At 43.1% G+C, this 15,314-nt stretch overlaps 1 protein-coding gene across 1 annotated transcript in view; it reads left to right on the top strand.

Moving 5' to 3' along the window:
• LOC126556547 (uncharacterized) overlaps positions 1-15,314 on the top strand; it is a 41,728-nt gene that overhangs the window by 13,573 nt on the left and 12,841 nt on the right. The window contains exons 2-3 of the mRNA XM_050211830.1: positions 14,785-14,945; positions 15,032-15,262. Of these exons, the coding sequence (XP_050067787.1) occupies positions 14,785-14,945; positions 15,032-15,262 (392 nt within the window). The remainder of the gene's footprint in view (positions 1-14,784; positions 14,946-15,031; positions 15,263-15,314) is intronic.

Below are 15,314 nucleotides of genomic sequence, written 5' to 3'. Positions count from 1 at the left end.
CGGCTGCATCCGATCTGCGACAGGTGGTGCGACTCAAACTGATGCGGCCAGCGAATTCGCTGTGCTCTTCTACGACTAGTGGTTCATGGTGGGGGATGACTGTTGATCACTCATTGCCCCAACCATCGTATCCTTCCGGTGTTGACTACCGTCAGGATATCAGCACCGCCAACCAGCTCAGCTAGCTCGTGGTTCATTTTCCTTCGTCACACGCCCTGCTCGCACACACCGCCAAAGATAGTCCTTAGCACCCGCCGTTCGAAAGTGGCGAGTGCATTGGCGTCCTCCGCCAGCATAGTCCAAGCCTCGTACCCGTAGAGGACTAACGGACGAATTAAAGTACGATAAATCGTACATTTCGTGTGTTGATGGAGTCTTCTGGATCGCAGGAGTTTGTAGAGTCCGTAGTAGGCACGATTCCCCTGAACAATGAGCCTTCTAATTTCGCTGCTTACGTTTTTGTCCGAAGTTGTGATCGTACCAAGGTAGAAAAACTCCTCTACCACCTCGAGATCGTCGCCGATAGAGCCCGACTCGGAACTGATACTCTGCTTCCGAGTCGGGCTCTATCATGGTCAGAGCCTCCGGCAAGCATTGTATTCGTCGTCGTCGCATTGATGCTCAATCCAATTCTATTGGTCTCGCGTTTCAGTCGGGTGTACGCCGCGCAAACCGCCGCAGTTGTCCGTCCGATGATGTCGATGTTTATTCTAACCATTATTCTTAACTGAAGAAAAGGAAGAGAGAGTAATCATAAATTTATCTTAAATACCTTTTAAAAATCATATACTGTACTGTAAGAATTTCCCAAACAATGGTTTCTTCAACTTCCACATTTATTCTATCCGTGCTGTGAATATTTGTAAAACAATTTTTCTCCAGATCCCTTAGTGTCCCTTAGAAAATGGCGATACACAGCACCAAACAAACAGGAGAATTAACAAACTCAAATACCCACTGCGTCAATGATTTACGGTCGCTAAAAACGGTGAAGCGACCTACGTAGCGTCTACACACATAATAAATCCCTGGTGGCTACATCTATCTTTCATCAAGAGCTGCCCATCCTCGCGACATCATACCAGGCCCAGTCTATCAAGCGCAAAACACACGAAACGCGGAGATTCGTCCTTTGTTATTGCTAGCCAGTCGTGTAGTCGTCCTTTCCGGATAGTGTAAGCACCAGCGGCCAAAACATCCCAACAACATCTCTTCCTTGGCTGCTTGTTGCTGCTTTGAATATCTCTCAGTACCGATCGCTCCGGCTCAGACAATTTCTTTTTTGTCTTTCGCTGCGGGGTTTACATTAGGTGCGTTGGCATTGGGAGGAGTGTCGAGCGCATATCTTGACAGAACCATCGGGGTATAATGCTGCTGCTGATGGTGAAATAACTGAATGGGTGGTGCAAATCCTATTACCACCATCACAACTACTAGCAAACTAACGAAAAGCGAGAGAAAACCTGCCCTGGCGCTGGCCAGCCGATAGATGGAGCCCGGAATGGCGGTTGCTAGTGATTTTCAGAATCCGACAGCAATTTACACCGCTGACAGAAAATTAAATGAACGCAGAAGCTTCGGAGAACAAAAAAAGGTTGTACATGTTAAAATGGGCAATAGGATTTGCAACTTGAGGGACACATAAAAAAGCCCCACAGACGGTAAAAAAACCTTTCCATTTGTTTATGTGTCTGCATTCCATCAGTGGCGTCGATATGTACGCTCAAACTCAAATGTAGGCTGTTGCTTCTACCCACGACGTAGTACTACAAGCATGTCGTGCCTAGAGAGCTTCCTTCAGTCCTTCAGATAAAGTTTCGTTCATGTGTTCGAACCTTTTTTTCCAATGCCCCAAAATGATAACGTAGCGACGTAATGTTACGCACGGCCAGGCGTCTCCATCGAGCTACCGAACCGAAATTTTGCTTTGAACTGCGGCAAAAGAATGGACAAAACCTTTCTTTCTGTGTTCTCACTCTTCACCCAGAGACAATACACATACACGCACGGTGCTTTTTTTTTATTATGTTGTGTCTGAAGAATGGTTTGTGACGTACAGGCAAGTTCAAAGGCCAGAAAAGTAGACGTGCTGCTGCTGCTCTGCTGGGAAAACAACCGTACATCATCTCGACTTTCGGTCATCGGTCATCAGTGACAGTTTGGTAGATGGAATGTCCGTTAGGAGTATGTTCACGAACACACAAAAAAAAAACGTAACCTTACGAATAATGGAGTCATAGGTCTCTCTTATGCCTTAGAAAGGAAGTATCAAGACTGTATTGTAGGTTGTAGGAAAACGGATATTTCCTCCGGCGTTTGGCTCACGGTCTATGTAAAGGCTTTACGAAAAGGTGTTTTTGTTGGTATTTTGGTCGATTTTTCGGCTTGCCTTCCTTGGAGAAATTCAATTCTTTTGAGACAGCACCATCAGTAGTAGATAGCATTCGAATATAACAGCCAAAGGTTTGTTTGGTTTTCCAAAGGTGGTTGAAAATCGCATTGCAAAGTACGTTCGTTAGGAGGTGGTGCTGGAATGTTGTTTAAGCTGCTCCCATCACCGCTTCTCCGACACATATGTGCGTTGTTTTGGCTCATCGAGTGATGTTGGTAGCTTCATCCCACCTGAGCGTAAAACTTTTGCCCCGTACCGGTGTTTTGTTGTTGCTCGGTGAACTTTCTTTTTGAAGCATAGGTAACAGCATTCGGCTGGAAGGAAAGGTCAGTTGCTACCCCATAAGGTTTGTGTGTGCAGTGAAGTCATTGGCTTTACCGACATCTAACCACACCACATCAGTGAGGGATCAACTTCCGCTTTTGGATGTTTACAGGAGTGAGTTCGTTGATGATGCCCTTTTCATACATCGATGCTGTTGCGAGACACATCCATCGGGAAGAAGCTTCTTGCATTAGACCATGGAAGGAACGTACATAATAAGGGCGCATGAGAGACATCGATCGACGTTCTACCCTCAGCCGGTAGATATTTTATAAAATATTTTTTACAAAGAGCACAGAAAACAATTCAGACTTGCGAGCTGTACCCCTACAGGCTAGCAGTCAACATCCTTTTTTGTGTTAAAGTTGCGTTCCGAAGAAAAATACTCTACAGAATGCTGTAGTGAGTTGAGGTCGCGCTCGTCGACACCATCTCAAAAGTGGTTTGAAATTGATGATGAAACAGGCTTAGGGAAAGGTATTGGCATGTATGTCTAGCACTAGAAAATTCGATTTTCCCATCCAAACCCCCTCACGAAGACGGAATACACATGATCAGATGGTATTGCAGATAACATCATCGTACCAGCCGTATTTTATCAAACATGGCAATTCCTATGCCGTATCGCGAGGGTTTTGTGTCGCTTTTTTGGTTCATGTACACGTTGCATGAATGTTCGTTCGAACGAAAAAGCAGCGAACGATTGGTTTGACAGTAATGGACTGACAATACCCATCAATCGGATGTTTAACCGTCGTGGTTTTTAGGCGCGCAGTTACGTACCAGCCTTTTGTTCTGGTGCATTGTTAGTTATTTGCTGTTTTTTTTTTACTATGGAACAACTGCAGAATGCATTTTTTCGAACACATCGTTTGTGGTGAAGGTTAGTATGGACCAGAGAAAGTGTTGGTCCAGTTCGTGTCCGTTCGTGTCGGTGCTTGTTGGCGGTGTATGGTTTTTTTGTGCACTGCTACTGCCCTACACCCACCCTCTGAAAAACATCGCACAGAAATAAAACCCTGGTAAAAGGTTGAAAACGCGTTGTAGCATAAAATGTTGATTGATTTTTGCACCAAATTGCCAGATTTGTATGCTTCCTTTGGGGTGTAGAATTCATCACATATCTGTTGTGTGCTGTGGTGATGAGTGGTCATAATTTTTAATAGCTTTTCGTAGCAAAATCCTTTCTTTTAAATGATGAGGTGATGGGGATTTTAATACCAATTTTAGTCATGTTTTCTTTTAATTAATCTAACCCTTTTTGACAACACTGAAAACACAATAATCTGGAATCCGGCTACATGTGTTGCACTTTGCATACTTTTAGGAGCTTTTCGCATAGTGAACAATAAATTCGCCTACGAAGTATGGAGGAGGCTGGGAGAGCTTGTGGAATTTTAATGGTCATTTCTTATGATGCGATTCATTTAAATTTATTTTCTTTTTTTAATTTGCTTTAATAAACCAGTGAATTGACTTGTGTTACCTGACTGTCTGGCACAAATAAAATGTTTTAGTGATTTAGTACAAAGTACAACAGCGAAACGCAATTCAAGTAAAAGTATTCTACCACACCATTCTTATACACATGCATATGCAGCATCGACCTTGAACTTTGAAGTCGACTTAATTGAATGATGATATACAACAAGGGCGGCTTCACGAGTTTCCCCAATAAGCGTCGAGGAAACAGATTTGTGCAACGAATTATATTTATGAGGCCTATGAGGCACGCACACACACACAGACCGTCTGCACATCATCGTAAATATGTTCAACCCAATGGCAATGATATGCAAACCGAAACAAACCAGAGCCTAGCGGACTATTAAACGGTAATTAGGGGGGGACCAGAACGCGATAAGCAAACCAAATTACCGAAGCCGAAATAAATCGCGCGCTGCAGGCGAAGGGGAAGAGGTTAGCCAGGGCAGCGACAGCAACAGTGCGTAACTGGTTACCTGGCAGACATACATATGTTCGCTGGTCAGTGCCAACAATGTCGAACGGCGCATAAATTCTACGTGCCTGTTCGTTACACCTGACACCGGTGAAGTTGAAACGATACAAAACGGAAGGAGCGGAGACACATATTCCATCAGGCGTGTCCGTAGTTACAACGTCGGGGTTAGCCTCATCATCGTTATTAAATGTCGGTAGGAATGGTGCTGTCGTAGAATTGCGGTTTGGAAGGGTTGATTTGAAGCGTTGATTTATAAGTGTTTGCATACGCTTCACCATGGACATGGCGCTGTTGTTGCTGTTGGGTGCATAGAATGGTCTTTCTAACAAAGAATGGAGTTGAAGAAAAATTTGGCACTCAATAAATGTTTAAAAGATAAAATGCTTATTTACACTTAAAGTCAATAAAATAAATATTTCGCATCAAAATACATTTTTTATCGGATTTTTTGTCAATACTTTATGCTTCTAAGTACAAGCAATAGTAAATGTTGCAATGATCACTTCCACTACCTAACAATCCACCAACACCAAACAGTATCAACTTTGAAACTCTGCGCTTGAACCACCTCCAACAAAGTGAATTGATTGCACTGGTGGCGCGATTAAAATAACAATTACTCTCGTCTAGCCACCGGCCACACTACTGGCCGGTCGTATGCTGTCGGATCTGTCACAATGCGCTGGCATTAGCTTCCGTGCACCCGATCCAGACATTTCGGACGGTGACAAGGCGGCAAACAGGTCAAGCAGACCATTGTTTATGGAGAGTTAATTTCGTTTACTTTCGCTTGGGTTTGCGGGTGCCATTTCCTGGCGCCTCTTCCCGGGGCTCCACAGTGAAACTCCTCTCAGCTAAAGCGTATAATTGATTGAACAAATGTTCCGAAAACAATTCGACAGAGTGACAAAGCGCGCGACTAAAGGCAGTACTGGTGTCACAGTCGCAACAAGCGACAATCATTGAGCGAAACACACCTGTTCCGTGTGCGATTTGTTTGCGATAACAACGATTTAATTATGTTTTCTTGTACACTCGCATGTCCTTTCTTGCACCATTGGCATGTTAATATGGTGCGAGTGAAGCCATTAGGATAGTGTATTTTCGTGAGTGTTGTTATGAAATGTTCGCTATTGCTTATTTATTTGGCTTTTTGGGAACGCAAATTAGCCCCAGCTTCTTACGACGCTCTATTTACATTTTTGTATCTTGTTTTATTTGTTTATTAGCATTCCAGTTCCATTTATTTGTGCACTCATATCCGAGTTCTGGTCTCTAATAAACTAAATCGTAACGCTTCGTTAACAAGCGAGCACTTGCCTATAGCGCATGGTCAACATAAATGGCAACGCTTTTGCACATAGAGCAGCATGAGCATGTTATTGTTTTTTTTTTCATTTGAATTTTTCCTACACCTGTTCGGTAGTACAACATTTAATTGATTCCGATTCTACAATTCCTTCAATATGTCTATTGTTGCGTGTTATATGTCTTTTTTTACACCAGCAAATAAGCAAACTCCATTGAAACTTGCTGCATATTTCTATTATGACCTGCTCCTATTGATTCGTCCATTGGCTTAGTGTTTCACAGCCCAGTGCGAAGCTATTAATTTACAACAAATCAAACAATTTCCATTTTGCCCATTATCACTTACTTCCGATGCGAAATGGAACTTTTTTTAATTCAATATTTTAATTTATTTGTAACAAAACTGCGAACCTTACCATGAAACGGTGAAGCAAAAGACACAACACAGACACACACACAAAGAAACATAATTAAAATATTTCAAAACATAGCAGCGTATGGGCGACGGTGAGCACGACACAAGAGCTCTGGCGACATTCCTGCGCGTGTTTTCCGCTCCGTGTAGCAACAAATCACACTGCGTATCAACGGTTGCCATGGCTGGATAAAATGATGATGGACGGTGATGGGGTGGGTGGGTGATAGCTTATCGATTTTGTCAATTTCATGCACTTTGTGCATCGGGCAAAGTTACCAACAACCCCCACGTAGGTGGGTGGGCATCAATGCTGACCGTTGCTTTCGACGGTGGTTGTTGGACTCTTCACATGGCTGTTCGGCTCTCTGTCGTCACTCAAACCTGTCCGTAGTGTAATTCGAACCAGAGCCTAGAGTAAACCAATGTTGGTTGTCGTGTTTTGCTTCGGCGTATGCTATATTAGCCGTGTTTGCTGTTGGTAAGGTTTGATTGGATGTTACGGAGCTGTTGTAAGCGACTTACAGCGTTTTGATCCATAGAATGGAACTTTTGAATCACACGGTTTATTCCCAATGGATAGTGGAATATTGAAAGCTTCCTGTAGGAGCATTGCAATCATTTAGGGGAATCTTTTATTTGGAGTGTTTGGAGTGCTCCCATTTCAACTCGATAAAATAAAGTATTTGGGAAATAGCAAAACTCGATAGAGTTTATCAAATTTTGTAAAATAATAGTCGATTTTTCTCATTTTTATCATATTTTTTGTTGATCAACTTCCTTGTGCAGCATATTACGAGCATAATAGGCCGTCCTTAAAGCAGTTTGGACATACGAAATACAATAAAACCACTGTACGGGGTAATTGTGTCCCATGTAGTTGAGCTACACAAACGCTTAAACATTGTTGATGTAAGCTCGAGATCTCAATTCTGGATTGGGATTCCCTAATCGACTAGGGACCGAATGATCGACAGATAATGATCCCCATTTTTTTGATTGTTTTTCAAGCGGATCTGGACCTAAAAAATAGTAGCCAGTGACAAAAACGAAATCGACAGTGAGATCCGTAACTGAAACAGGCGCTTCGGTGACACAAACCGCTCAGGAACTCTCTGCTTCACCGATAACAAACATCAAATACTTAAAGCCCAACGAGTCAATTCCTAAGCCCAGTTTAAATCAAAGATCTGAAGATCGTCATGAAACTATTTTCAATGCAAAACAAGAGGAGTTATTGATGAAGCTAATTTGGAAACATCTTATCTGAACTTCCCTAAATGCATGACTTTTTATGATTTTAATAGGTGCGCAAATAAATAACGGCTGTTTTTTTCATAAGTTTATTTTTACTCGTGGCATTTTTATTTGTAGATATTGGGTCAATCAAAGTATTGGCCATTTTTATTTATTACTTTCTTCCATCTTGCGGGTAAATCGCGGATTCCTTTTCGGAAAAATGATACGTTTTTCGACGCAATCTAGGTATCCAACCATTTCTGAATCTGTTCATAGGAGGAGAATTGCTGGTCAACCAATCCATGTGCCATGGATCGGAACAGATGGAAATTCGATGGTGCCAGATCCGGTGAACACGGTGCGGTAAAACATCCCATTTGAGGGTATTAAGGTAGTTTTTCACAGGTTGCGCAACATGTGGCCGAGCATTGTCATGCAGCAGAATACCAGTGATTGTTTCTCCCGTTTTCAGAAGTTCGTAGTAGATGACGCCGAGCTGGTCCCACCAAACGCCCGAGCTGATGATGTTAGGGTACCGAGGGATACCCATGATTTTTCGCGCTTAGGATTGCTAAACAAAATTCACTTCTCATCTCCCGTCACGATTCTGTGCAGGAACCACTTTTTGTTGTGCCGCTGGACCAGCAATTCGCACATGAAGAGTCTGCGTTCAATGTCCCGCGGCTTCAACTCGTGTGGTATCTATTTGCCCTCCTTCTGTATCATGCCCAACGCGTTCAGCCGTGATGATATGGCCTGAGGAGTAACACCAAGCACGGCTGCAAGCTCTTCTTGCGTTTGGCAGTGATTTTCCTTCAGTAAAGCCGTTAATTCTTCGTCGGCGAACGTTTTGGGCCTTCCTTCACGTTGAGCATCCTTCACGACGAAATCACCGCTTCGAGAGCGTCGAAACCAATCCCGATACCTTGTTTCGCTTAGAGCAGCATCGCCGTAAACACTCTCGAAAGCTTTCGATGCGCTTCGGCTGCCGTTTTCTTCGCACGAAACAAAAACAGCAACATCTCCCGCATATGGCGCTTATCCGGTTCAAAATCAAACATTTTCAAGAACTAGGAACTTTTACTCGCACGAAATAATCACTAATCTGTTTACACAGTTTGATTATGTCATTCTAGATTTATGACGTTTGTCGTTAAAATTACGCCACAGACCACAGTGGCCCCATCGATTTCAAAACGGCCGTTATTTATTTGCGGACTTAATATCCATTGCTCCAATAAACAAAAAAATACCAAAGTTACAGCAGATAATGGCTTAATGTGGCACAATTGCCCCAATTTCCGTCACAGCAGCACGCCGTACCAATCACATTTGAATGGTTTTTAAGCAAAAATTGGATGCAAAAGTGGTTCTAATTACTGCTTCTTTTAACTAAAGCTGATTGCTAAAATACACAGCCGCGTTACAAATTTCCTCTCCATGAATGCAAAGTTCTGTCTACGTGAAATGAAACAGTGATTCTACAATTCCTTAGTATGGTTCGTAACCTTGTCTTTGCTAGAATAGATTCATAGCTGTGAGACGGAATAATTTAGTGAGAGATAAAACTAATGTCTCAGAGGCTCAAAGCCTCAATAATTAAGCGAAAAAAGAGTTAACTTAGTGGAAAAAAATAAGCAAACATTATTTATTATTATTTGTATGAAACTTCAATACGTAATTATTCTGCTTCAGTAACTAATCATAGTGTTAAAATAGATAAGTAATAAGTAAAATAGAGCAGTAAACTTTTCCAAAACTGTTTGCTCTTCAATAAACTCCCCAAAAAAAAAACAAAACAACAACGACAAGTCTATAACATGGTATCCATATTGTTGGTCAAAAAAATCTCTTTTTGCATCCAACTTTCTTTCTTTTTTGTGGTGAACGAACTAATAGTTAGGCATGACTGGCTCATCTCTCTTTCTCTCCCGCTCGCTTGATATCACTTGTATCGCGTGTGTTTTTTTGTAGGTGATGTATTCGATTTTCACAGCATCCTTTCACGCTAAAGCGCAATTCTCTCAGATAGCGGGGTCCTTCAAGAATGGTCGTCCTTAGCATGGTCCCATAAACCCACACATTAAGAAGGGCGCGTAAATGAGAGCATTATTGAGCGTGCTTAGCAAGCGTGCGAGAGAGCCAGCATGGGCACCGAACCTGGTGCAAGAGAAAGCACTGGTCCTGGATCGTGTCCTGCCTGTGAATGATTTACAGACAAACCTATCAAAAGCAAACCAAACTTTCAATAGCTCGCGTGTTTGCGTTTGTGTGTGTGTGTATGTGCGCGCGCTAGTGGCGGAAATCGATTCCTACCTCGAAAACTCCACAAGGAAGTCCCTGTTTACCTCCCCCTCTCCCCAAGAAGTCATCCAACCTCCAATAGATGATGTTGGTGATGATTCTGCTGTTGCTGCTGCTTATCACCACTAGGGGGACGCGCGCGCGCACGCACACGCCATGTGTATATGTGTGCGGCTGTAGGAAGGATTAATTCAGGGTATCCTTTTTTTTGTGGTTGCTTTCCTCAACTGTGTGTCAAGTGCTTTATTTTCACGCGACGCACAAAAAGGAACTCAAGACACAAATAGCTGCATTTAAAAAAAGAGTTATTAAAAACAAACTTTGCTTTGCTTGTGTGTGTAAGTGAGGTTGGCAAACGATGAAGAGCACATGCCGGGAAAAACGGACAACCAAAAAAAAAAAATAAATAAATAAAACGGATGGAATAATGCCCGAGTCCTGCCGTGAACGCTGTGGCGCGCACATGTTACAACAGGATGTTGTGTATTTGCTATTGTAATCGTTGCCGGCGCGCACTGTTGGGATGTTGATGACGATGATGATGGTGACGATGGCTCGTGTAGTGGTAGTGGTAGTGCCTAGTAGCGTAATAGTGTAGTGGTGTGGCACAACACATTGTTCAACTAAACGGCGGTCACGTAGCGCACGGCTGCACAATGCTGTGTAAGTGTGTAAACGGCTCAAAAGGACACCCGGATGCCGTTGTGTGCGTAATCCGAAAACACCCCATACATGTGCACACACGTACCGGGAAGCTGTCCTGTCCTGTTGTGCGTTGTAACGGGGTTCGGGCAATGATGTAGTGGTGAGAGAGAGAGAGAGAGAGGTGAGGGCCCTTACTTTTCGCTAGCCGATGCAGCGCCATAAAGCCCTACAGGATGTGTGTTTTTCTTCGCTTCGCCGAGCAGAAGGACGAGCAGAAAAGAAATGTGAGCGTAAGATGAGAGCAAAAAAGGACACTTTATCTCGCGCGTATCTCGCGGCTTTGTGTGTGGGTATTTTTTTAAGGGATTCTGTGAGCACATTCACCACAGAACTTTGCCGCGGAAGGAGCAAGTTTGGAATGGCATTAATTAAAAGGCGTAGGGGCGAGTGTGGTGTTGTTGTGTGCCGAGCATTGATCTACTGGGTGTATGCAGGAGCTGTCGAAATTGTGGTGTAGTGAAAATAAAATTTGCATCATAAACCGGGGGGATTCCACAGTTCGCCGTGTGTTTTTGTGTCGATATTCGGAGTGTACGCAGACAAGGATCTGCCTTAAACAAAGTGTGTAACGATCTGAAGCTTTTCTTTTCCCACAATTTGTGATGTGTGTGTGTATATATTTGTGTGTGTGTGTGTGTCGTTTTTTAAGTCTGAAATTGTTCTACACTCAAAGAGGATTTTCCACGTTTTTTGTTTTAAACAGAACAATTTGTAACACGTGCTTTGCAGAAGCGGCCGTAGCAAAACGTAACAAAGCGTATAAATGCATGATGATGGCCTTTTAAATAATTCATCCGTCTGCATTGGCGTCCGCTAATCAAAACAAACAATTGCAGTTTTATTGCATTGCGTTTTCACTGTTTGAATAAAAAAGGGGCGTCCGTCCCTTCCGTGTTTTTTGGTTTTCTTGAATGACCACTTTTGCATAATCATATGTAAGAATGTAATCGACCAGTTGCACATCTATCAAGTTTGTTACAGTTTGCTTCGATTGAAAAAAATAACATTTAAATATTTGGGTGGACCAAAAAAAAAAACATAGAAAACAATGATTTCCTTCTTTCTGGGGAGGGGGGGACGGCCTTTTTTCCATCATTCCATTGTTTGACGCCGACGATGACGGGGTCGACGTAATTTCGTAATTCCCTCTTTCTCTATGACGTAGTAGCCGTTTTGCTTTTACAAACCCCCCCCCCCAACACACAATCGTACTTTCTCTCACGCGGGGCGAACTCATGTTTTTATGAGTACACCCACATCTCAGTGATATCAGTTGGGTAAATCGTCCTTTTGCTCTAGGGCTGCCCCAGAGTGGAGCAGTGCACCGAAGAAGAAGAAGAAGAAGAAAAAAACGGACGCAACGCGCTTGTTGATGTAAATATTTCTCCAAGAGAAAGAGAGTCGCTCTTGTTTGGCTGTGGTTTGCTCAAATTCTCGTGCCCCTTTTTCGTGGGTGAGCCCCATGATACGAGCCAACAACAAACCACACAAACCCGTCACCCAACAACACGCCTGTGTGTGTGTGTGTATGTGTGCGTCTCGAACACTTCTTCCTTCCTTTTCATACATCATCTTTGTTGTGTTGTGGAGTTGCCGGAAGGAAACCAAAAGGGACGCAGACACACATACACATTCGAGGAGGCAGAGGAGGGGGGAGGGGGGGGGATGATTCTTCGCGTCCGGAAGTTGTGTGTGGAGAAAGCCATGGGAGAGTTTTGGACTGCGAATGAGCTGATGAGCAGAGATATCTAAATGTGAATTCGGGCAAAGCAGAGAACAATTTCACAACCCCAATCATCCTTGCTGCTGCCAGGCGCAAGAATGTGTGCTGGGGTTTTGACCGATGATTCGGTGCGGAATCTGGAATTTTTGGTATAGCCCCGGTGGCAGATATTCTCAGTGTTTAAAGGAGAAGGGCTCTCGTTTGTTTGGTGCGGTTGATAGATCTAGTAATCAATCGCGTTTGCCGAATGTGGTTGCTGTAGCCGCCAGGATATATGCGCCTAGAATTGGTTCAGTGATTACGCTCGCGTTGCTGAGCGAGTGAAGACACGCACATGCATCCGCATCCGTCATTATCGCAGCAGTAGTGGATATAAGCTTACTTTAAGCCGTGTGTTAAATTATTTAGGATATAATCGTTATTTAATTTCAAGTTTAGTGCATTCAACTGTTGCTGTAAAGTGTGTGGAAGCGAGACTTAAAAATAAATCCTGTGGAATAGGGAGATGGTGCCTCCTCATCCCGAAGAGGAGCCACAGCTGTGGCAGGGATTGTTAAAATTCTGCAACTACAAAAGAAGCTGGTGTGTGTGGATGTATTTTCAGTGCAAAAGTTTCTGCTCCTTCACGGATGTAATGTACACGTGATGCAATTTTCCTGCACCTCCTGCGCTACAAGTGATAATCCAATGCTAATGTCCACCTCGTACGAATGCGGATTTCGTGGGTGAAAAAGCTGCCGATTTTACACCCATTACCACACCAATTATCACACCCCATGAAGAAGGCCTGAGGTGGCCAGCTTCAGACGATTCTCTTTGCGTGACAAACAAAGGAATTTTTGTTGTTGTTGGCCGCACCAACTCGCACGGGAAATGAGATGCTCGGATGTTCGGATTTTTCTCTGCACCCAGCAGCACTTGTGTGCGTTATCCTGTTGTAGCGCCGCTCTCCGTGTGTGTGTTGCTGCTGCTCTCGTATGCTTTGGAACGGTGTGGTCGGTCAAACCCACCCACTTGGGTGAAAAACGCGACCCGCGACGCGCGCGTGCTGCTCTCGATCTCAACCAAGACGACGAAGATGTACAGGGGGAAGGATGTCACGCGCGCGATACACAAACGCGCTTAGTGTCGCTTAGTGAGAAAAAGAGCAGCTCCAGAACCAGCCAACAAAACGAGGATATGTGTGTTGTAGGCGACCAACAGTGTTTTGTGCCAAGGAGCAAGGATATCCGCCACGACATATTTTATTACTGTTTTGTATTCTATATCGGCTGCTGCTCTCTGCGCGTTCCTCTCCGGGAGAGCATCGATGAGAGCGTTTTTAATCAAGTGTTTCAATCTCTTTCGATTATGTGTAATACAACGCGAACAACGCGTAGTTTTGTTTCGCCCTTTTCTTTCTGTAAATTGCTCTCTGCTGTTGGGGGGTGCTTTTCGTCGTAGAAAAATAGGACTCACGATTGTGCCAGTCTCTACTACAAATGGTGTGAATATGATTCATGGATTCCTTTCTTTTTTTGATGTTAGTTTGCCAAATCAATTCCTTTATCCAAGAAGCGCCGAGAGTCAAGTGTTTGTGTGTGTGTAATTTTGCAAAGCTTTTCCAACTGTGTTGTTTTCTCTCAGGTGTAGCAGTGTTTGTTGTTGTTTCGGGGGGCAAAGAAAAAAAAGGAATGCTTACCATGTCACACAGCAGCATGGAGCGAAGCAAAAAGAATCCACCACCAATCGATAAATGTGTTGTTCCTTTCACATGAGTATGGTAATGTGTTATCGATATTATTTTCTCCTCCTTACTTCCAGTGAAAGTTATGGTTTTAGTAAATGTTTGTTAACTCTATGCGTTACTTGCACGGGAAAACAATCTACCAAAAATATATATAAAAGTGTGTGATTAAATTAAGAATAATATTAAAATACCTGTGTATGATGGTTTGGCATGCCAATAGAAACGACAATAAGAAAGGGAAATGATGCTAAATATCATTACATGATGTGTGTGTGTGTGCGTGCGTATTTTAAGTGTAAATGTGAAAGTATATTAGAAGAAATAATGTAGCGAAAGTATGGCAATAATTAAATACGTAAATTTATAACACTTAGGCTGGTGCAAAGTGATGATGTGGTAAAGCAAAGTGTGACATCTTCAGTCATTTCATTTTCGAACGGGAGGCGTCTCTTCCGACTGCGATGAAAAGATGATATTCGGTAAAACAAGCGATCTTCGAACCCATGACGAGACCTGTCCTAACATTATTTTTGACTCCTCTGTAGAGACTGTATGATTTTGCTCCAAACTTCCCGGCTTCCTTGTTGCTTTTCCTTTATAGAATAAGAAAAAAATCCCAGAATGTTTATTGATTTCAATTTAATTAATCTAAACATTGCTTTCTGTTTGCACCATTAAGGTATTTTGTCTCCTCCGGGTCCATTTCTAACACCGAGCCCGTCGCCATCGATACCAGCAAGCCCGCGGTTGCAGCCATCACCTTCACAGTCACCGTTTTCGCAGCAACAGGACATACTGCTGGTGACAAACAGCACTATTGGTAATGTGACTCAGGAGCAAGTAAGTATTATCTGTTTTTTTTTTTCATATGTCATCATGTAAGTGGATCTTTTGTACTAAAACGGAGCAATTGCCATTTTTTTTAGGATCGCAAAACAGGTGTAGCAGGACGGCGTCAATCGTTTAGTCAGCAATCTTCTCTCGTTCAGCAACAGCAAGTACTGAGCAATAGTACCAGCCCTAATGCCGGAACAGTGGTGTACCGTCCTAGTCCTACGCAGTCTCCTGCGGGTGCTACGACCTACAGTATTTCGACGACACCTGGCAATGAGTTCAATACGACTCTAGTCGGTTCGAACAACATTTCACTGAATAAGGTATGTACAAAAAAAAAGTTATTGGTATAAAAACATGGAGTTGATAATTCTA

This window comes from Anopheles maculipalpis, chromosome 2RL (genome assembly GCF_943734695.1).
Source record: "Anopheles maculipalpis chromosome 2RL, idAnoMacuDA_375_x, whole genome shotgun sequence".
Classification (NCBI taxonomy): domain Eukaryota; kingdom Metazoa; phylum Arthropoda; class Insecta; order Diptera; family Culicidae; genus Anopheles; species Anopheles maculipalpis.
This window is presented reverse-complemented; position numbering and strand designations above follow the sequence as displayed.